Source organism: Pelmatolapia mariae, linkage group LG16_19 (assembly GCF_036321145.2).
Source record: "Pelmatolapia mariae isolate MD_Pm_ZW linkage group LG16_19, Pm_UMD_F_2, whole genome shotgun sequence".
NCBI classification, from domain to species: Eukaryota; Metazoa; Chordata; class Actinopteri; order Cichliformes; family Cichlidae; genus Pelmatolapia; species Pelmatolapia mariae.
Genome location: NC_086241.1, coordinates 57,678,201 through 57,702,292, shown reverse-complemented (window position 1 = coordinate 57,702,292; position 24,092 = coordinate 57,678,201). Strand labels below are relative to the sequence as shown.

The 24,092-nt window shown below is 40.3% G+C and overlaps 2 protein-coding genes across 2 annotated transcripts; one reads left to right on the top strand and one right to left on the bottom strand.

Annotated features, from left to right (window-relative positions):
* Nucleotides 1–2,666: 2,666 nt before the first annotated feature.
* On the bottom strand, nt 2,667–12,226 carry pax9 (paired box 9). Its single transcript, XM_063497746.1, has 5 exons — nt 12,062–12,226; nt 9,988–10,075; nt 8,794–9,408; nt 6,622–6,761; nt 2,667–2,921 (listed from the first exon to the last, which is right to left on the bottom strand). Exons 1-5 carry the CDS (start codon nt 12,224–12,226, stop codon nt 2,667–2,669), a joined length of 1,263 nt encoding a protein of 420 aa, XP_063353816.1.
* A 10,053-nt stretch (nt 12,227–22,279) lies between these two features.
* Nucleotides 22,280–23,290, top strand: nkx2.9 (NK2 transcription factor related, locus 9 (Drosophila)). The gene is made up of 2 exons (XM_063500136.1): nt 22,280–22,439; nt 22,716–23,290. Exons 1-2 carry the CDS (start codon nt 22,280–22,282, stop codon nt 23,288–23,290), a joined length of 735 nt encoding a protein of 244 aa, XP_063356206.1.
* The last annotated feature ends 802 nt before the right edge of the window (nt 23,291–24,092 follow it).

Sequence of the window (24,092 nt, the reverse complement as noted above, 5' to 3'; positions counted from 1 at the left end):
CATGCGGAGAAGTAAAGATAACCATATGACACTGAAGTCAGACTCAACTTAATTAATTGTAAACACGTGTCTGCCCTTATTATTTTTTTTTTTAAGTACGCCTTTTAGACCTCTCTTTCCATAAAGCTGACCAACATTAAACTACAAGAGCAGGGATTGTTAGACTTTCGAGAAGCTTCCTCCTGTCTAGAAAACACACTGTTCCTGTTTTTTGAATACTGTTGTCAATTAAGACAACCACATTTTAATTTTGTTCTGTGAGTCAGACTAGACTAACAAGGCTGTGTGCAGTTCATGTAGCTTAGTTGAAAGGAAAAGTTGTTTGGCCTTGTTGTGTGTCGGCTGAGGTAAAGAACAGAGCGTGTAACGACTCTTTCATGCCACTCAGAGACTTAACTATCATTTGCCGTTCATGATGGATGGTGGATGGTAAAAGGGTGGCCGCGATGGCTGGCTGGTACAGTGAGTGAACATCACGTCTCTGTGATGTGGTTCACATACGGTCAAAGAAACACTACGATCCCTGAGCAACGGTCCGTGACCACTGGATGCGGGGAAGACTGCTTTCCAAGTCAAATCAGCTCCTGCATGGGGAGGACTGTTGACACTGTCACGTGCAGAGGCTGTTTATGCTGTATCACGGGAGGGAAAGAAAAACTGAGCCGCGCACCTACTGAACCATCGGCAGCAGGTAATGCTATGCGAAAGAGCTGGGTAAGCACCTATATCAAGTTATCAATCTACAACTTCAACTAAAGCCCAGTTTGTGTAAATCTGTGGTTTCCACTGCAGGGCTAGACGGGGCTTGCCAGACTCACTCATAATTTATTACACTACACTCTTCCCCCCTCTACACTTTCAGAAAGTATTTTTGCATCATTTTGCAAACATGTCATTTGTCAGATGGCCTGTGTGCTTTTCCTTTGTAATGAACACGTTGAGTTGGCCCTGACAGTCCTATTTGGCCCTTTATGTGGCTGCTGGAGGTTCGTGTTTGGGTCACATGTCTGATGACCTTGGAAACCGCAGGCCAATGAGCCTATTTGTGGCTCTCTGAATGTACATGGACTGCACCTGACCCCAGGAGTCTAGGACTCTTGGGCACACAGATCTCAAATTTGTTTGAAAAGCTGATATTTTTATTTACTATTTTTCCCACAAAACCATATGAAAAAAATTCTATGATTTAAAATGGTTGAAAATTATAATGCATGGCATTAGGCTGTTATTATTATTTTTTAAAGACAGCAGGGCTTTACTGGAATTAATATTCTATGTTTCAAAGTATAAATATACACTGCATTTTGACTTTTTTTTCAGTTTGGTTGCAGTGGGAAATGTCCAAATTTCTCTTATGTTTTGCACATTTTATTCATTTGTGTTTTATTTTTATTTATAATTTTTTATGGGAATAATCCGTTAAAATAGTACGAACCCAAATTACTCAAATTGTGTTTTTGTCACTCTAATGCACAGGTATAATTTTTTATGATTACAGAAAGGACCGCATTAAATGTAATGAGGTGAGAAGACATGTACCCATTTTTAATGGCCAAAGGACTTTCAAAGAATTGCTTCAAGTGGTCCCAAACACTCGTGCTCCCAAAGCATTTCTGATGAAGTTTCCTAGTGAGCCATGACGCATGGTAATAGAAAATACAGGCCTTGTCAGCGTGCACACGTCTTTTTTTTTTTTTTTCTTTTATGGAAAGCAGTTTCCTGCTCATGTAAAACAGGCCAGTAGGCCACAATGCCCTGAGTCTAGAATAGCTTGAAGAAAAAGAGATGAAATATTTTAAGCTGTGATGGTGCACTTGTTTTCTGTTCTCCGAATAATAAGTGTTGAGGAATCCCCAAACAGCCAGAAAACTCCACGAAGACCAATAAAAGCCAAACAATTTAATAAGATACATTCAATTTCATTGTGCAACATTTGACAATTAATTATGTTAATGCTCTAGACTCCAATGTGCCCAATGCCAATTCTGTCTAAATGTGCGTGGAGATTTCCATGCTTTCTGTAAGACTAATTGCACTTCATTCAACGTACCTTAATCTAATAAATAAACTTCCCTTTGAAGCTCTTGCATAGGCTACACTTTTAGAGAAGTGGAAAACAACGCTCCATAACACAGTTACTTTTATCAAATCATAAACAAAAAGCATACAAACATAAAAAAACAATAGCAATTATTATTATTATTAAGCACCCTGAAACACTAATGTAAAGTTTTTTTTCCCTTTTCTTTAATTCTGTATTCATGAAGTTATACATTACCCCATTTTGCCCAGAGACATTTGCAGATGTGCAGTAAAGAATCTGAGAGGAATTATGTTGATGGATGGTGTAGCAGTCATATGTCAGTCTTTGGAACACCTGTCCTGCAAGTACTTTTAGACAACACATTTGCTGTAAAAACTGACAGGCTTTTTATTCGTTGCGTGTCTTTGGTCTGACTGCGCTTAGCTCGGAGGGGCATCATGTACCCAGTGGCGCAAATATGAGTCCTGGGGCCGAGTCCTTCATAGAAAGGTGGCAGTGGGAGTGGAAAACGGTTGCCACCACGGACAGACTTGGAGTTGAATGTCCTCTCCGTCTCTCACCCAACCCACTCCCCTTCACCCCCTCCCACCCCCCTTTCTCCCATCAGTCTGTGGAGTTGACTTCACAGCGCCGAGGCGGCGACTGGGTGGATGACGTCACGGTTGGCTGACATGCTCTTGAAGGCCAGCGGAGTGGCGATGTCACAGCTGTGGGGAGATAGAGCATTGCCACTGGCTGGCTGCCATGTGGGTCCGGTCACATAGGCCGACGTGGTGGCGCTGTACCCCATGTAGGGTGACACTTGGGTGGGAGGGTGGTAGGGAGGGATGCTGGGTGCTGTGACATAGCTGTTCACTGTGGGCAAGCCATTCGGCGTCTGGGATTAAAAGAAGAAAGGGGAAAATAAGATTAAGATAAGAGCCTCTTAATTATAGGTTTAAAAAGTCACTAATAACTCATTTCATCATTAATCATTTTCCTTTTCTAAAAAATGATCAAAAAGAAATTGTTTGCCACAGACATTTTCCTAAATAGGGACTGTAATAAGTTCAAAAAATTTCTGCCCATCCCAGGGAAACACACAAAAACAGCTGCTGTAATTAGAAAAGGAAAGAAAAACTGGGGCAAGCTGTAGAAGAAAGTGAAAGTGATGCTGGTTGAATTATAAACAGCAGAGAGCTTAATTCTAATTTCACAGCTGCCACATGAAAATAAATATTTTCCCAGTTTCGGGAAGCATACGTGTACTATATGGAGCTTGTTTTCTACTCAAAAGTGGACATTGCACCAGTGTTGTTGATAAACTGCGCCATATGATGGGAGACAGGCTGGTTGGGGGCGGCACTTAACGGATGTCATGACAGACTGAGAGTGAAAAGGCACGCAGAGGGGAAATATCATGGTTCGAACCAGGAATGGGCTTTGCTTCTCTGGCACAGCGACAGGACTTAACTTGAGGAATTCACCAAAGCATTTCAGCAGGGAGGCAGAATTTCTGTTCCTGGGTGGTCCCGGACTACTGAGAATTATTCCTATACAACTGGGATCTTTTCTGTTCCTCTGACTTATTTTCATAGACTTGCTTGACTGACAAAGTCACTGGCAACTATCTTAAAAGAGATATGAAAAATTATCTTCCTAACTGGCATTTGCGGTGATTATAAAAACATAAGTACAGAGAAAAAGCTGTGTGTGTGTGTGTGTGTGTGTGTGTGTGTGTGTGTGTGTGTGTGTGTGTGTGTGTGTGTGTGTGTGTGTGTGTGTGTGTGTGTGTGTGTGTGTGTGTGTGTGCCTGGGCCTGGGCCTGGGCCTGCAGGTGTCTGTGGGTCTGTACTGGGTGGCTGTGGGTGTCTGGGGCAGTTGTTTGTGGGTGTTTGACCACGTGTGTATGAGTATGCGGGTGTTTTGTATCATAACTTCACTCAAATATACTGAAATGTATTTCATTAAGTCCTGCACAGACAGCCCATTATATTATTGTTGTTTTTTTCCTATTTAAATCAACAAATGTAATTAAACAGTTTCCCCAAAATTAACACATTTCCACTCTTCAAAAACATCATATATTACGCACAGCCTCGTGTTTGCACATGGTATACTTATACATACAGACACACATTCGGCTCATGGCAATATCTATCTATCTATAGGTATAGATAAAACATAGATATAGATATATAGTATATATAGAGAGAGAAAAGAAAAGAAACTCCCTTTCAGTTTTATGCAACTGACTACTGCAAGAACACAACTAACTGCAGCCTCAGGAATGACCACATAGTTGAATCAACACCTGTCTGACACAAAGTCAACAAAATCAAACGAGTATACAAAGGGCGAATTTATGGGACTGATCTTGAATCTGATTGTATAATTTATTAGGCGGACCTGTTCTTTCATCCTCCGCCCTCCTTATATATAAAACGTTTTTAAACCTGAATTACATTACTTGTACTTACTTTAACATTACTATTAAAAAGTTTTAAAATTCATATTAATAATAACATTAAAGTGTTTCATTGTTATGAATAATACTTAAAAAATAAATAAAACACTTGGTGTATTTGGTCGATTATGCGACAAAATATACCAACTTTAGCGAATTTACTGCTGCTCTAATCCCTGTATTTATTTTTTAAATAAATAATTTAAACTAAACTTCGGGACATTTACGAGTTTATTTTTTATTTTTTGTTAAATTTCTAGAGAGTACAAATTTAAAATAAATATTTTAGACATATATATAATATGAAGGCTATGTTTTGTTAAACATTTCACCTCTTTCAAGCGTTTTTAAAACACTTTTGCATTAACTCCGAGCCGCGGTTCGTGATTTAACCTTAATCTGTGTTAATGATGCTCTCTATCTTGCAGAGAAGCACACACGGGCCTCATGGGTGCATCTGCCCGCTTGCCTTCAGAGCAGAGGCCAAAGGTTTCAAGCCGCGGTCTTGGTCCTTATGGAAAAATAGGTGTTAGGAAATTTGTCAGAAATATAAAGCCGTCAAAGGTTTTCATTGGCCAGCTTTGGTTAGTTTTCTTAACTGAAAGTCAACCTTTAGAAAAATTAAAAAAGAAAACCAAAAGCGAAAAGTTCCCTGCCGCTGCAAGAAAGATCGTGCTTTGAAACTGGTGGTAAAAAGTGATTTGTAGTTTGATAGATAGAAAGGTTTTTTTAGCCATCTTGTTTGAACACGATCCTGGCAAGACCGCGCGCTTTCCCTGCGTCTCAGTCTGTCTGACAAACACAAATTTAACAAAGCCTAAAGTCACATTAGATCTTAGCAGGCTGCAGAGTCTGCATGTATAAAATCGGAGTGATGGGGCACATTTTAATCCTCAGTGTTTTGGTGGAACAGTTCTTGCTTCGCCATTCTTTGTTTTTCATGCAATAAACTGTGTAATTTATGGAGTTGTTATTTTCTGCATTTAATGGCTCACTTCTGTTTTTGTATAGCTGCTTGGCTAACCGCTCAGACAGTTAGTGTGCGTCCACTTTGAGCGCTCCTAATCTTCCAGCATCGGTTCAATCTTTTTTTTTCCCTGCATAATGAGAATGAAAAGTCCCCCATGATAAAGTAGCAAAATAAATGATGTGCATGGAAACGTTTTCTGTCAGTGACCAGAATCACAAGCCCTTTCAAAATAAAAGAAGAAAAGGAAAGCATGCGCGCACACAAGCGTGATTTGGGGGGGAAATGAAATTAAAGGCCTGCGATGAGTGGTGTGTAGGCCTGTGTTAGTTTTAGATAGAAGAGCGGAGATAAAGCTGAATAAAAATCTAACCAATCACTTTCAGACTTGCAGCCCATTGAGTTTGTTCATATACATTTTATTAAAGCTACATAACATTAGGAAATAAAACGAAAAACATCTTAAGTTGCATGAAAGTCAGTAACGATTCGTGTATTAATTTTTGACGGTTGTATGTTTGAGTCGGCGTTTTTAGCGTGGACTTAACCGCTCCAGCAAAATAACGAATGCACCGGACGCTTAGAGCTGCAGGACTGCCATTAAGGACACAACAGTATCCCAAAGCCTACTTTAAAACTCACAGACAAATGACGGGATGATGGTTGTCGTTGACTAGGCTACAGCATTAAAACCAGCCAATTCAAATACTGTATAATTTACCAGGAAAACGAAAACAGGCGGCAACTGGCTGTTATTCAGGGGTCCAGCCATTGTCTCGAGTGTGAAGCACGCTACACTTAATTTTCAAAATCCTAAAAGTTAATAATAACTAGGCTATTTAAACCCCCTTTGATGTGCTTATTGTTAAATAATCTGCTCTGTAATCATCCATAAAAGCACTGACCAAGCAGCAGGGCCTAAACGAACTGCCCCTTGTAAAGCCAGAATAAAAAAAGAGAAGAGAGAGTGAAATAAAAATGCACCCCAGCCAGCAGAAGGAGCGCATTAATGCTGTGAAAGGGGAAGTTTCCATGCTAACTGTTAAAATAGAAGAATACTCAAGTCTGCAAGTAGAATAATAGCCTACACTCTTTTCGCTCTTTCTGTACTCCTGATTAAAAAACAAACAAAAAAAATAAAAATTGAGATTTCCACTTTTTTACCTGTGTGTATTTTGCCTCAGGTTCTAAATGCGCCTTATCCACGCCATTGACTAGTGGAGAGCTTGCTGGTGGGAAATTAGTCCTGTTAATAGCGCTCCATTCTTCTAGTTTGGTGCTGGGAAAGGATGGACTGTCACTAACTGGGAGGGGGGCAAAAGAGAAAGAGAGAAGAGAGGGAGGTCAGGAGGAGATTTTGCTAAGGTTAGGGGGAAAAAAGACCGGCACAGGCCGCTGCTGTGATTCATGCATCCGTTAACCGCAGGTTAGCCAGGTTGCACAAGACAATAAACCCTGTGACATTCTGAACTGATTATTTGTCAATTTAGGCATGAATAGCACGTAGGTTGAAGGTCTTTCCTGTGCGTAATGCTTCTTTAAATGTTTCCTTGAGCCATTAAACAATTATGTTTGTATTATCTATTATCCGATGTACTGTATTTCAGCCGAGTTTCAAGTGTATGAAACCTAGACTCTGCATTATTTTTTTCAAAAATGTTCCAGATGTCTGAAATTGAGATAATCTCTTCTGAAAATAAAAGTTTGGGAAAAGTCTTTTTTGCCTGATAATTGCCTTTTGTCGTAAATTTATATTTTTCTTTAGGGTTGTGAATGAGAACCTAACACAAAGGTGAAATTATCTGTCATATTTTTAATGTATTCATTTAATTATGTATTTATTTATTTTATTCGCCGTAAAGAAAATGTGCTCAGAATCGATGGGACTAAATGTAGTTGTTTTTTTTTTAATCCATTTTTTTTAAGTTATGGCTAAAGCGACTCCCTTTCTCTGGGTCAAGGATATTAGGGAAAAAAAACCAAATTGTCTCGCTGTCGGAGACAAATTGAATTGACTTTCACCGTCTCCTTCTTGTGCATGATGGGCACACTACATAGATTCCCCGTTGTTTACTGTGAGAGAAGCAATCACAACAATTTCGACAAAGAGCTTTAAACAAACTGTGTGCTGCACATATTAAGATTATAACACTCTGCGACTTTATCAACCCTCGGGAGTTTTGAATGTGTTGTCCGTGTGCGTAAAAATAAAAACTACCCTAGACAAAGTCACTAATATTTTACATTTTTAGCCGTGCACGTGTTTTATTTTATTTTATTTCCTATCATTTCCATTAATTCCAAACCCATTTAAAAATTATGTTGCAAATCTCTCACTTCACTAAATGTACTAAAAACTTCAACTCAGCGTTGAAAAACCTGCCACAAGCATCTGCTAATAATTTAGAAATGCATAAATTGTTTATAAAGGCAGCCCCTCAAAACACTGTTCTCTCCCCCCCACCCCCCACCCCGTGAGCTTTCGTGGATATCTGCTTTACATTTATGTTATTTAGATTGCTCGAGTGAAGCTTTGCATGGCGGTGGAAGTGGAAGAGGCCGGGGCGTGTTTCTGCATGGCAGCCCTGAATCCTGACAGCAACAGGATTGCGGCAATGGACTGACAACACTTCCCTTCCTGTCACTGGAAAACAAGCTCTTAGAAGAAGCCCTCTCACACCACCGAGCCGACCATTAGCACTGATTTATGCTGGATCCTGTTTCACTGTTTCCAAAACAATTGCGGTTTTGTTGAGTACAAGGCAAAGTTATCTGGGCCTACCTGCATGTGGACAAAACACAACCCACGCAGCAGAAAACGCATTCTAATGCGAGATACTTATTTGAGGCCTGAATCGGGCAAACCGCTGAATGCACAGTTCTGCACAAAACGACTCGCTCCAAGTCATGGCAAACATTCAGCACACCTCATTTTGATACACTTCGTCTCACCGCCTTTCCCTCCGCTGTCCCTCTAATATTCCACATCCGCCTCTTAATTATTCTTGCAAGCTGGACCATCTGTTTCTGAACTAACCTGCCTCCCTTTAAAATCAATATCAGCAGGCAGGTCAAATGGCATTTAAGCTTTCTCTCTCCAAAAAGGCCTGTGGGTTTATAACGTTCCAATAGTTACTTTTGGAGGCCTATAAAAACAATTACACTAACTCAAAGGGAGAAAAAAAAAACAAGTGCCGGTTTTATTCCAAATACACACACACACACACATACACACACACACACACATTCGCACTCTTGCGCGCAAAACCCCTTCAAAAGTTGGTTATATGTGGTGCAATAAACAAATGTAACCGCCCTCCATGTAGCCATGCTTACTTTGTTGCTCTGTAATAGACCGTATCCCCAGAATATCAGTTACAGAGTGCGAGGAAGGCCATATCCTGTGCATGGCCATGTGTCCGGGAAGGGTGGGCATGCCAGGGGGAGTGGGCACTTTGGACGTCGGGTATGAATATAAGTGGTTGTAGGGTAACGTTGGTTGTGGCGGTGGATGAGGCGCCTGCTTGCCCGACTCATACTGGCTCTGCTGGGACAGATTCCCAATCTTGTTTCGGAGGATCCGACTGATGGAGCTGACGGAGGGCAGGTTGAACTTGTCGCAAACCCCGTCAGCGAGTAGCCTGTCCCGGATCTCCCAGGCAAAAATCCCCGGGTCTCTCTGCTTGTATGTCCGTATGTGTTTGACAACGGTGGGTGTGGTGACCCGCGGCTTGCTGCCTCCGATTGCCCCCGGGAGGATGGAGCCGGTCTCGTTGTAGCGAGCCAGGATCTTGCTGACACAGCCGTGGGACACGCGCAACTGCCTGCTGATGTCACAGGGTCGAATCCCGAGTTGGGCCAGCTCCACTATCCTGAGCCGGATGGCGTTGGGGAGCGGCCTGCCGTTTACGAAAACACCACCGAGTTGGTTCACTTCACCGAAGGCAGGCTCTGGTGTCAAAAACAAACACACAGAAGGGCACAACAGTGAGACAGCGATTAGGTAACCAACCCAAGGCCCTCCACACTGCTAACGACCCCTTATTTATAATCCCGGAATATTTAAATAATATATGCTTATATTACAGATATGAATTTCAACAGATATGCTGATAGTTTATTTGTGCCTCAGTCAACATATTTCAAGTTTTGTTATTTATATACGACGGGGGGAAAATCCACCTTCTCACATTTGCACTTCATTTTAAACTTGAATTTTTTCCAGCAAAGTTTTCACTCCCACTAAACAACTGAAGTTATGGATCAACTGTGTTAAGTGATCGCTGATAGCTGTCGTTCATACAGGGTAGATTTCACACCGATGTCCGGTGGGAAGTGCCAAAATTCGTGCGTAACCTCCACATAATAATTCATCGTCCTGTTTTATTTCCACTGGATTAAAGACTAAACTAATCCGTCAAAACACCACAGACGATATCTCGCTAAATTTCCCCCACCTTGCTTTAAGAAGTTGCACCGATCGCTGCATCCCTGTCAAAAAACCAAAAAGCGATACAACACTGAACTCACCCATCGTGTTAAAGCCGCAAATGAAGAATACGGTGTCCGCTTTGTGCCTCCTGCGTGGATCCTGCTCCGCGTCCAGCGTGTCCACTGTCTAAAATCGCGTCCAAGAAAATCTTCTTGCGCGATAAGGAACAAGAGAGACAAAATTCTCGATCTGTTTCCTGACGGCGCTGGAGACAGGCTTACATTTCAATCTGTTGAAATCAGGAGGCTGGGCTTCCGAGGGTTCTCCCCCCGCTGATTGGATCGGACCCTCCCATTTGCCTTCGAGTTTGCACAGACCTAAATTATCATTGGCCCAGAAGTTTGTCATGACAACTTCAGAGTGTCACACACACCCACACACCCAGGTCCCACTCGTCCTGCTATCCAAAAAACCGGGGACATGCCACCATGAATGGCTTTGTTTTTGAGGCAGGTTGAGTGCAATCCAGTATCCATACGGGATCGCATCTTCACTCTTTCAACAATGATGTGAAGATACCAAAAATAGATGACAAACAGGTTCCTATTTGTGAGCATAACAAGGAAACACCAACTGAAATATTATGTGAATTTATTTATAGGGGGGAAAACCCCATAAATATGTGCATTTTCGACCCCAGCAGTAACTAGTTTTATTTTATGCAGCTGTATTTATAATAATTAGTTGCCTTTCAAAATAAAATACAAGTTCAGCTCCAAAGACCCGACTTTGTGTGGCTTTATGCTCCGCCACACTAACTTTCATCTCAAGCTTTTAAATGGCATCATTAAGGAAATGGCAGGAAATGAATGATTGCTTTTCTGTAATGTAATTGGCTGGTTGATGTTTGTAAATTGTATCTCATTGCACTTGAAGGTTATCATACCTTTTTTTCTTATTTGTCACCCAAGTATTTCTTTTCTTCTTCTTCTTCTTTTATTCTCTTTCAGGCGTCGAGCATAGACTGATATAATTTGCAAAGCAGACCAAACGCGCCAGCGATTTGGTGAAAATGAGGCGAATATGTTTAATCTTTATAAATGAATCTCTCTTGTCATGCAGTTTGAAAATAAATGGCACAGTTAAAAACCATGGCCAGGTTTCAATTTATGCCCATTTGACATTAGGTATTATTTCGGGGTTTTTTTTTAGTCGGACACGTGTCAAAAGAAAAATACAATTCAAATCATTGTTGTTTTTTTTTAAACAATTATTTATTTTCACGTTTCTATTTTAAGCTGCACGTCTCTTTACGCTTAGCCTGCGCAAAGCAGGCCAATTTTTTTAGCCAATTATGCCCAGCGAGCGTTAATGGAATGCAGGTTGTTAAGGTTCTTATGTGATAACATAATTACCTTTTATTTCTTAACCTTTACGCGATTGCCTTTCAAGCTCAATGTTTGCAGCTCAGTGTCTTATAGAGGGGATATTCCTTACTTTCACATGTTCAGCACGCAAGCACTTTCCTGCACAGAAACCCCAGTTGCAAGCAATAAGAAAGATTTGTTGCTCCCCGACACGAGAAACAAACACACGCCATAATTTTGCGCCTTCGCTCACTCCCCGTTTTGACACATGCTTTGGATTTTCCGTGTCATATTTTAAGAAGGCCACGGTGCATGACTGACCTTCATCTCTGTACAATCTAAAGAGATCAGCGTGCATGTAAACATCAAACGGCACCCCTGCGCTGCAGTGCAATTAGGAATATTGTTGAAAACCTCTGCTAACATTAAACACCGAAGCGGCTTTGAGGGGCCAGAATGTACACAAAGTCTTTCTCGGTATTTGTTTCAGCACGCACAGCTCTGCAGGCTGGATGCTGGATGCCTATATTATGATTAGCTTTCCCGCCTTTGCTAGGATGGCGTCAAACTCAGAAACTGAACAAATTATAGTGCCTCAACGGCAATGCAAGTCGGTTAGACGTGTCTTTAAAAACGCGTAAATTACTTTTCCCCCCCCCACGCTGGGGTTGTGTTTGCCTTCATGAACGGTTATTTGTCATAAGAAGACCAGTTGGGGTTGTCTTAATGGACTCTTTCTTATGGTTTTTTTTTTTTTTTTTTTTTGTAAACGTATTTATCGCTGCATCACCTCTTGTGCACCCACCTGCCCACCCTCCTCCGCTCCCAGGCCGCTGATGCAACAAGGATAATGTTTACGGCGGGGAAACGTGCCCAACTTGTTTGCCTTGGGGTGCCTCTGGTAGCTGAAATAACACAAGGTCAGGAGCGAGGGATCAAAGGTCTTCCCAAACTGCTCCATCTTCTGCATTTTTAGGCCGGACGGGCATGCACCTTCCTCCCGTTTCTGTGACATAATACATGTCTAAGGTGAGGCTATCTGAAACTGGGTGACGTTTTAAAATACTAATAATAACGCTAGCGAAATACATGTTTTATCTGATTAATGGCACCACAACTATTAACATTTAAAAGGTAGTTGTAAAGAATAGACAGTACATTTTTACGCAGTTGTTCAAAAATTCCCATAAATTAATTTAAAATAATGTGATTATTACATTCAGTGAAACTGTTGCAAATTATCATGACTGTTATTTTTATTATAATTATTGTAATTTGTACTTTTATTAACGGTAAAACTCAACTAGTACTAATAATAATAGTGTATTTTTAAAGAATGCTGCTAGAGTGGATTAAACACATACAAATAAATTTAAAAAACTGTGTCGTCACTATCAGACTAAATGTATAAATAATAGCGTTTTAGCCTGTATGGAGTATGTTGGCATCAGTGAGCCTCCACGCACGATTTGCACACTCTACATGGCTGTCACACGCCTGTACTGTTCACGAGCCCAGAATGGTCCGTGTCGAATTGAATTGTTCATACCTCAAGTGAAGGCAACGCATCACTTGTCAGACAAATTGCGTAATGATGGAGTCAGAGCTTCGTCCTGTGCTCTGCAGGAGAGAGCATAACCCAAATGATTTTTCCCCCGTCTAATAAGGTTTCTGTGAAATCAGAGATGGATTGGTAACAGGCCTATCCTCTTGTCTACTCTGAAAAACAGTGGGCTTGTTGTTGGTTTTTTAAAGTTACAGTCTACACTTTTATTTTAAGACTTTAAAAAAAAAAGTATGTATGTATATAAGCTACAGTATTAATGCTTCGTTAAAAACACGAACATGCTCTATTTGAAATAGTCCAGCTCCTGCAGGATGTACTGAGTCATGTTATTTGGTGCTATATGCTGCCAAGCAGACGACTGCATACCCCAGCGTTTGATAGCCCACACAAACAGCGTGCGTCCGGTGGTGTTGCGCACGCACAATGCCTGCGCAAGTGCAGCCCTTCCATAGCACGTCGAAATCCATAATTTAATGCTTGAGGGGCATTTTCTAAATAACATAACATTGTCACATGCTTGAATTTCTAACACTTCCTCTGCTTGTTTGCACTGATGTGACAGCCTTTGAGCCCCTTCAGGTTTTTCTTATTAAAGCTGTTTCTCTCTTTCCGTTTTTTAAACCAGGATGCTTTAATAACGTGGTCTGTTTGAGAACAAGACACTGGACCGTTTATTAATATTTTATGAGCTCAAAAAGAAGACGACTTTAGGAATTGTAATTATTTGTTTCTCTTGTTTATAGTTCCGTTCTTCTATTTGCCTTCAGTGGAATCGCAAGCTCCAACAGCTGTGTTTGGGAGCCACACATACTGCATGGCTGCACGTTTAACTCCTTATATTGCAGTTCACGTCAAAGTGCATGGCGTGGTTGTGATCGTTTTCATGAATATCGAAGCTACATATTGGCAAAAATACCTAGTTTCGATTTACTTCTGCTTTTCTTCTTTTCCAAAAGAAAAAAACTGTCAGAAAACTGAACACTGGGATGTAATGCTGATGATAATCCATCAACACTCAGACTGGTAATTCTCTGCAGATAAACATGTTAAGCTGTGAATGCTTATCATGTAACATACTGAGTGAAAACATAAGCGCTTCGTCCAATTTGCATTTCCAATGAAACAAACGGAAATTCATACGGTCCACGTCACATGAAGCCCACAACGCGAGGATATTCTTCTTTAGAGCAAAGATATGGAGTGTGCTTCATCCTCTTATTTGGAAAAACATATCCATAGGTTATAAACGACATCTTAGGGCCTCTATCTGGGTAGAGGGAAAAAATTAATAAGTGATAAGAAAGGGTTCCATGATTTTGTTTACCTGTGCTACTATACTTGCAAAACAGCCATAAATTCGGATGACACAGGCACTCTTACCACAACTATCCGCTTCGTGTGTGAGCGAAGTCACTAACCCACCTTTTGTTTTTAATTTCCTCATGTTCAACAAGTAAAGGCATGAGGAGCTCAGTTGTCACCACAAGGCTGTGGTGCAGCTATACAAAATTTTAAAAACAACAAAAGAAAAAGCTGAACTAGACTCCCTGGTCTTGGTTTCTCAGGCTGTTAGACTGTTTTGGTATCTGCTAAACTGTAAACCCGTTAAAACAGTTGTGTGGTTGCAGGATTTCGATTAAGCCTCGTGGAAATGCAAAAGAAATGCTCAACATTAAGCGCAACTTATTTCTCGTGTGTCTTTTAGTTCCATTCAAAAATTGGTGCCTCTCCAGTAAAGTGGGCTAATATAAAATTAGCCCACTTTACTGGAGATGCGAACGTAAATCACTAACATTTATCTTACAAATCAATTTACGACTCAGACCGAATTCATTCAAAGATGGGAGGACATTCTAATTTTCGTGGATGCTAAAATAATCTCATAATAATTTTAAATAACGTTTTATTAACGTAACAGCCTAAATGATGGAATCTTTTTAAAAATGGTCAGTATCGAAACTGAGAAATTTTCGTATTCAAATACATTCATTTTCTATCCATCGCAAATGCGATAATAATGATGATGTTCAAAATGATGACGATGACAAAACGGCTACGTTCTGCGTGCTCTAGCAGGCATCAACCATTTAGCTGATAGCCCTTTAATCAGATCAATTAGACACCGTTCTAATGCGTCGTTAGTTCCATTTAATGTAGTTTGAGCTACCACATTTTTACCTTTTACTCTCCACTCAATCGGATGACACCGTCAAATCAGGACGAATGAAAGTGTGACACAGAAATAAAGTGACACACTTACTATAGAAACCACAAGGCAGACCATTGTCAAACAGTGCGCATTTAATTGATATGTCCAATATTTCGCAAAGATCACTTTAATAGCTAAACCAAATAGCCTACAGCATATTACAATAATAATATTACAATAACTGCAATTAAAGTCTTTGTGTATTATTATTATTATTATTATTATTATTATTATTATTATTATTATTATTATTATTAGCTTTATGACTTTGTACCAGTGGGACTTAAGCCCCTGTGTCATGAAACAAGCTGCTGAAACTGGATTGAGACGCTTTGACTGTAATCCGCGCAGACTGCTACTTCCTCTTTGTGGTCTGAAAAAAAATGTGTGTAAGACAGAGTTTCTTATCTGCAACCTTGGGACGCAGGGCCACCACGCTGCTCAGATTATCCGTGGAGAAAGTTACAGAGCGGTGTTAAAAAAAATGTTCCCAGCTCCAGGTTTAATGTTCCCAGTAAGATCCTGTGGGAAATCCAAGTTACCACTAATGGGTTATTATGGGGACACGCAGTGATTTCTTGTTTCACAAAGGGGTTGGAGGTCTGTCATCTCATACTAACTGTCCCCAAAATGACTGACATCTGCAATAAGATACACACGTGCTGAGAGTTATAGTGTTTGTGTGTGCGTGCGTGCGCTGCTCGGAGAAATGAGGTCCAGCAGCAGCTTGTCACCCAAGAGCACCACTAATCCGCGTTATTAAAGCGGAAAAGACGTGATTTCCCCTCCAGCTGTTTGATACAAACGAGATAAAACTGTGTGGATTTTTACTGTGTGGACACTGCTGTTTTTTAGGATAATGCCATCGCTTGGCGCCTTTAAAATAACCCGCACCGACGATTCTAACCTTTGCAGTCGAAATAGCGGTGACACCATTAAAGTCTTTCTACAGGTTAGCACTTCTCCAGGACTGAGTGGCCCGGTAACTTTAGTGCGGCCTTAATGAGGACGAACGCAGGTTAACGACGAATGTAGTCGTGTTTCAGAGGCCAGGCCTGGGTTTCAGCGGAGAGGGACAAAAAGAAACAATATTTACGACACTTTTAAGCATACATCACTTTGACATCTGTTCGTCTGGCACCTGGCATCCATTAGTATTAAATATTTCATTCCGCCCTAATTTGGACCTCTCTTTGTCCCGTACCAAGGACACTGGAGGGGGGGGGGGGGGGGGGGGATGGAGAGCTCTACCTTTATTGCGCTTTTACGCGCCGATTACTTTGTGCGAAAAAAAAAAAAAAAGTGCAAATGGGGTGTTGATACAGACCACACCGCTATGTTATGCGTTGTAGATACGAGGAATCCTTGAGTCATACCTGGGCTGGACTTATATTAAATTTCCTCATCCATTAAGATCCCCGCATAAGCGCGGAAACATTCCTGCAATTAGTCAAGTTTGGGCACACGAGCTTCAGATTTTTACGCAGTGTTATTAGATTACTGAGTGGACTGAGTGTTCAATATCCTCATACACAAACAGAGGTCGGAGAGAGTCAGATGTATAATGTCAGCGTGGACGTTGACAAAATACTGGCCCTCTGATAGCCCCCCTTTTTGTTATTTAATTTGGAGTCTGACGCCGAAAAATAGAAGTACATGTTAATTTAAGGATGATAGAAATAAGAATACCATCGTTCTCTCTGGGAACATGCAGTTAAATTGTGATTGATGTGTTTCATAAAGAAGTGAGGATTTCACAGGAATACATCATCACTGAAGCACCGAGGCCTCCTTAATCGGGACCCATTGTGGAGACACAGGAATGAGATTTTAGTTCAAAAACTGAATGAAAGTTACACATTAGAGGAATCTAAAGGGAACAAATTTTGTCTGAAGATAAGGGTGGCGTGAGTTAAATATTGTTTTTATTATTAATAATAATAATATTAATAATAATAATAATAATAATAATAATAATAATAATGTGAAGGGATTACATTTTTGAGCAGCAAATAGCTGAATTAGTTAGAACCGGCTTAAAATCTTTCCATTTGGTCTTTGTTGACACAAAATTGTGACCAATTTGTTTTAATCTTCTTTAGTTTCACCGTATGTCCTTGTTGGTGACACGCCGTGCAGGGGGTCACAAACGCTGCTGTGCCAACACACACTTTACCTGGGCAAGTCTGTGTATTGTAAAATGCAGTGGCGCCATCTGGTGGATCTTTAGGGAACACGTCAAACATTTCTTAAGTATTATTCCACGACTTTTTAATAAAACACCAGAATCATATACTACACATATAAAATTTTAATTGCCTGTAGTCCATTGTAAATGATAAGTTTTTACTTCCCTGGATTGGCTCGTTCAATTAGTAAAATTGTAACTATGTTGAGTTCTATTTCACCTGTTTAGACTGAACTTATTTCACTTTCAAATATGCTTGTGACGTCTCTGTTACGCAAGTATACGTTTATTTGCATTTCCTTCCTTAAACACTGCGTTCATCCCTTCTGCTATTGGTTGTCTGTGTGAATATATGTCAGGCCAAGTTGTTTTTATCTTGATAAGTTCAAGTTACTTGGTACACACACAAAAAAAACGTCAATTCAAATTGAAGGTTCTGCTGTATATGAAATTAACGACCACCCGCCTTTTCCCGAAATAGTTATTTAAATGTACATAAAAAGTACGACATTTTTAGATAATCTATATTTACTGGAGAAACAAAAATAAAAAGTCAGGTAAAAAAAATCAATAGTTTTTACACATCTTACAAAACCATAATCGATTATGTATTACGATTGTATTACAGCTAAAAGGAGTGATAAACTGGCCTTTGACCCTGTGCCCACTGAACAGTTGGCACAAAGAAAGCTGTTAACAAATGTTAAGCAGCAGAAATTTCTTATGGTGGTGGTGAACTATCTATAAACCATGCATTTAAAATGCTATATATATATTAAAAAAAAGAAAAAAGATAATCAGTTATCATAAATATGCTGTACGTGTTTGTTTTCAAGGGTATTGTGTTTTGTAAAGCACTGCATTCTCATTGTAGTTTCATTTTGCAAACATCATAACATAACGTCATAAGATTAGCAAGGAAAAATAAGTGTAAGGACAATAAGAGCAAGAGTCTCTTCTCCCCCATAGCTGTATAGTTCACAAAGCTGAAGCCCTTCAGGAAACAAAGAATTAGTAAAAATAGATGAAAACATTAAGCTAGACACTGCAGAGCTGTCATATCTGTTTGCCTGTATATGTTGGCGCAGGGATACTAAGGGTGCTGGAGCTACATTAAGCTCAAAAGAGCTTAAAGACTAGTGAAATAAACTCCGCCCACAGCTTGTGATTGGTTGGAAAATGCTAAGACGAGTCTGCCTCTCAGTTTTAATGTGAATCCTGTAGAGGGCAACCAAGTATCACACATGTCAGATCAATCTACAACACTCAGAAGGCTTTAAAAATATACATCATGCAGTCGAAATATAAAGTAAGCGTATATAAAAGCATGAATGAAAAACACTTTACTTGTTTTTTTTTTTGTTTTTTTTTTAGTAATGCTGTTTCTCTTAAATGAACAATGACCACGATCAGATGAAGGATTTGCATGCAAGTGAAATTGAATTTCCTTGCCTGAAAGCATTTTGGTGACAGAATACTCATGTTATTAATGTTGTAGATTTTAAATCATCTCTGCATGCATATGGATCCATTTATACATGTCTGCTTTTAATGGCATCAGAAGTCAATAGAACGATTACAATTAGTCATTTATTGTATATTGGTCTTGTCATAATCAGGACAAGAGCTCAGTTATATATCAATTAATTTGTAAATATTTATAAATGTGGGTCTCTCCATCAACTTGACTTCAAAAGGTGTATATTGATCATGCTTTGCACCGAACATAAACTGTTATTCTGAGTTTGCTAAAGTATCTATCAGGACTGCACTGACAGGTGTGTTTGTTTCTTTTCAGTGATCAATAAATGATCAGTGCTAACTTTATTGTATGATTAAATGATCAAGATGAATATTTAGCTTTTAACTTCATTTTTTCTTGGTGTTTCTGTCTCCACTTCATTCTTATTTCTAAAGGTGATTTATTTTCCACTAAAATCATCAGTTTGAAATTCAGGGTGCTCTCACATATTTTTGCCTCCTGTGGCTTTGTTTTTATTTATGTATGTATTTATTTATTTTTTTGAATACTTTCTTGTTTATTTTCAGTTTCTTCAGGAGTTTTGTAACTCCTTTTATAAAAACGTCTTTGACACACACTGGTTTATTGTCTTTAAAAACAATACTTTTTGACACACTTTCACCGAGTACAAACATACAGCTGCTGTACGGTCAAGCAGCCTCACAAGACTCCAGTTTACTGCAGCGAGAGCGATGTGGCTGCCAAGTAATTATCCCCCACAGCCCCTGTCCAAAATGCTAATGGTATTTACAGGAGAGGACATCAGCAGCAGGTGCAGCTGCTGGAGCGTGATGTTACGCTGAGACACCACACTAAACTGAGAAGTAACAGAGGAACCATTGTTGCCATAGGTGTTAAATAATCAGTCAGACTGAAATCAGATAAATGTTTGGTTTTTTTCAGCAGTTTTTGTCTTTTACTCCGATGCGACAGCTTTAGACACAAATATAATACATATATGTCAGTAGCTGGTTTATTGATGCTGTGGCATGAGTTTGGAGTGAGTCGGAAGAAAAAGATTACTGATTCCAAATTGACTCCAGATTTTTACTGCTGAGATTTTGCTTGCTTTAAACTTTCTTGTTAGTAGTTCATGAAAGTACAGTCCAAAAATTCTGTCTTAAGGATTTAATGCGGATAGGAATGTAATTTTACATAATTACTAAGTGATATCTCAAGTTAAGCACTGTGTATAAAAATATAAATTAAAAAAATGCAAATCCATGAACTCAGGTCTGTGAATTAATCCTATAAAATCTAATATTCCGGGTTAGGACAGTCTTACTGCACTCTGTCGATTTCTTTTTTTTAAATGAGCTTATAAACCAAATACTGATTAAATGACTTGAGAATGTTATATGCAACAGACTTCATTAAACATTCATTTTAAAAGCTTAAACATTATCTGACTGGAGGAATAACTTCTAAGCTTTCTTTAAAAAAATACAGTTATTGACAAAAAATTGTCATTGCATATTTTAAATGTTGCTTTCTACAGTCACTACGTATATACATATATGATTGCAGGGTGGAAAACAGAAAGAGGTCTGTTCATCGAACTTCTAGGGAAAGCTCTAGGGAAACTGTCAGTTCAGCTGCTGACTAGAACCATGAGAGAAAAATCTCCATTTGGCTGAGGAGGGATTGGGAATGGAGAGCTGAACAACAGAGTAAATATTTGGCAGTGGAGAGCTCTTGGGAGATGCAGAGAGCCCACTCTGGCTGAAGCCCGCGGGTGTTAAATAGATTAAGGGGCTGCTGGGTCAAAGAAATTCCCGCTCTTTGGACATGACTTTTCTTTGCTTTTGGGTGTTTTTGCTCTCCAATCGAGTGCCCTCTGTAAACTACCCACTCCAGCTAACCTGCAGTACTGTAATCCTCTGCTGTTTGTCAACCACTGGGAGGCCGATGTGTACACACAAAATGTGCTTCGGGAGGAGTGCGTCTTTTAAGACGTTTGTGCGTGATGCAAACACTTAAAGGTTACTTAACAGTGTTTGGTTTTCATGGACGAGATTACGTGTGCGTAAAAACAGAGTAAAACGATAGGTAAAGGTGGATTTCGGAGCATTTTGGCGGGGTAATAATACAGGTCAGCGACTTTTTTTGAACTCGGAAATCTAAATGGAATTTAACAAGTCCTGAATATTGCTTTGGGCTATAGACTTGGTGGCAGTAGACGCAGAGCAGTAGATAGTGTCCCAGATCCTATTCAGCTCCATTCAAAACCATGACAACACAGAACAAGCTCGGATTTATCTTGCTAAGTTAAAGGACATTGTGCCGGGGCGTCAATCAGGCATTATTGCTGGACTGAACAAATGCAAAATCTTGACTGGAACAAATGCTTCCAACGGGTCTCGGACGCGGGGCTACATTTTCCCCCTTTGTTCCCCTTCTCTGGTTGGCATGTATTTGTGTTCCCCCTCGTCCGACCACCCAGGACGACTGGGGAGGCATGTCCACCACTACTCTCCTCCTCGGCCCTCGTGCACCTTGGTGAAGTGGCTGAGGGTGGATATCAATATCAGTTACTAGAAGTAGGGAGGGGGAAAAGCACCCCCCACCACCACCACCACCAACATGAGACTGGATTCACGCTTTGCAATTAATGTGCTTTATAGGCTAGCACAAGGGTAACAAATTGACCAACCACTGCAGCAATTTATCAGAAAATCCCCTAGGCTTATTTTCGTGTTGAAGTTAGGTAAAAATCTGCTGTTGGGTTACAGTTATCGCTATTATATTAGCAGTTCTAAACACGATAAAATACAAATACCTTTAAAAAAACAATATTTGTCAATAATATAACATCCTTATTTCAAATCATATCTTCCAAACCAAGTTTTAACATTTCTGTTTGCTCAAAAATGAAACATGATAATAAATCATCTAGTCCAAAAGGAGGAAAATCCCCCAAATATGTCAAAGGACGTTTCGGAAACAAAGTCTGGAAATCCTCCGCCGTCCATAAACGTCAAGACTTCTCACGCCTGCAATTAATACGCCCATTAGAGGCGTATTAGTTAAACCAACTGGCAGGCATCACGCTAATTGCTCACTTTGTATGCAAATATTGGACACGTTGTTTGGGCGAAAAAGGGGGAGGAGGTGGAGGAGAGGGGGGGGGGGGGGTTATGGGACGGGCTCTGTTGTCAGTTGCCACCCAAGATGTGATTCAGCTCCAACAATTACCATTATCTGTTTCCCAGTTTGACGATACGGGACGAATCGGTAATGATGACGAGTGTTTCCTTCGCTCATTCTTGAAGCTCTGAGGATTTTTTTTCTCAGTTCACACCTAACCATCATTGGGTGTCAGCACTCGAGCTATTCAGGTACTCAGCAGAGGAGGAGGCTATTTATAAGCGAGCGCCCTTGTGTTTGCAGCTTATGAAGTGCTGTTTGTGTAAATACGGAGGCCAGCGCGCACACTGGTGTTTGGACAGTGCGTGAAGTGGACTTTTTTTGATAGATTTGGTTTGAGTGCTTGCTTCTTATCGGCCAGAACAAACCCAGAGTGCATGCAAGGAAAGGATGGCTGCACCGACCAAGTTCAGTTTTTCCGTAAGGAGCATCCTGGATTTGCCTGAGCAGGATGCGGATGCAGCAAAGCGGTCTTCCCCGATTTACTCCTCTTGCTCTTCCAGCTCACCCTACAGCTCATGGATCGACTGCGAGCGGAGCCTTTGCATGTGTAAGTGGGCGTTTAAAGCCATGACAGATGGGTGATAATGAATTTTAAAAACAACCAGCATTTAAAAATAAGGGGGGGGGGGGGGGGGGGGGGGAACTATGACTACCCTGAAATGTTTTAACAATTTGCTTTCTCAAAGTAATAGATAGATAGATAGATGTTGTCCTCCTCAACTTTAAATTGAGTATTGACTACGTACTACTGATACACTGGGTCCCTAGGTGAAGTGAAGTTTAAACAATGCTTATTCTAACTTGCTGTTTTTTTTTTCTACAGCTTCTGACGATTGCAATTTCGAGGCCTCTCCTGACTCAACTAAGCCCGATGACCCGTGCCTCGATTCAGAGCCTGAGCAGAGCAAGAAGAGCAAGAAACGCCGCGTTTTGTTCTCCAAGGCCCAGACCCTTGAGCTGGAAAGGCGCTTCCGCCAGCAGCGCTACCTGTCGGGTCCGGAGAGAGAACAGCTGGCACGGCTGCTGAGCCTGACTCCAACCCAGGTGAAGATCTGGTTTCAGAACCACCGCTACAAGATGAAGCGAGGTCGAGCAGAAGGAGCACTGCAGGACGTAGAAATCCCGCAGCCGCCGGTGTTGCGCAGAGTCGTTGTTCCGATCCTGGTCCGAAACGGGAAACCCTTTCACACATGCTTACTTGACTCTGAGAAATTTGGGTGTTTACCTCCGTCATCTCAGCCGGTGCCCTTCCCTTTAGCTTACACATCTCTTCAGCATCCATCCCCCGTTGCTCTTCCTCCAAGGTACCACCAACACTTTCCGGCCGCGGCGGCGGCCTCCAGCTTCGCCTGGAGAGACTTTTGGAGTGATTCGGTTCATCTTAATTCTTTCAAGTAAAGGTCTCGTTTCGACGCACAAACTCATTTAGAACGGCATCAAATGTTTTCTGAATGTTTTGTAAATTTTCGAGCCACTTAAACGTTTAGATTTTTTCTATAGAACGAATTATATTTTGCACATTTTTTACGCACGTATGCGGAAATTTTAAATGTTGTTTTCTCTTACATGGCTTATTGCTGTAGCCTTTAGATTTTTTTAATTACCCGGCGAGGTGTATTCGTGTGATTTTTAAGCCTTTTTAAATGTAATATTTACATAAATGACTTGATAATTGAGTTCCAGTAGCTGCATTAGGCGCTAGAAGAGGATAGGAGAATAGGGGCAAAGCCGCTTATATATGAATGAAGGGAGAATATGCCATTTGTTGGTTTTAAGGATACTTTTTAAAGATTTAACTGTCTTTCTGTGAACAAAATTATTAATAAAATTCTTCATATTTTGTATGATATTATGACAATGTAATGTGCTTTCTTTCTTTTTTCTTTCTTTTTTTATGTGTTGGCCCCAAAAGAGTGTACCCTGTGCATGCATTTCTAAAGACTAAGCTAAAGATAAAAGGTTTTCGTTTCCCTAAAAAAGGTTTTGTGTAAAAATGTATGTGAAGTTCTAAAATAAAAACAACCTTAAAAGAATTATTTTTTTTATCTAAAAATGTAGCAGGTCTTGGCAGAGGCCCCAGGGAGCTTTTATAATGTTAATGTTAATGTTATAAACGAATTTTGCACCCAAAAGCTGAGCAAACATCACGTCTGAACAGACTAGCTTTGGCATAAGAATAGCCAGTAAACATTAAGGCCTG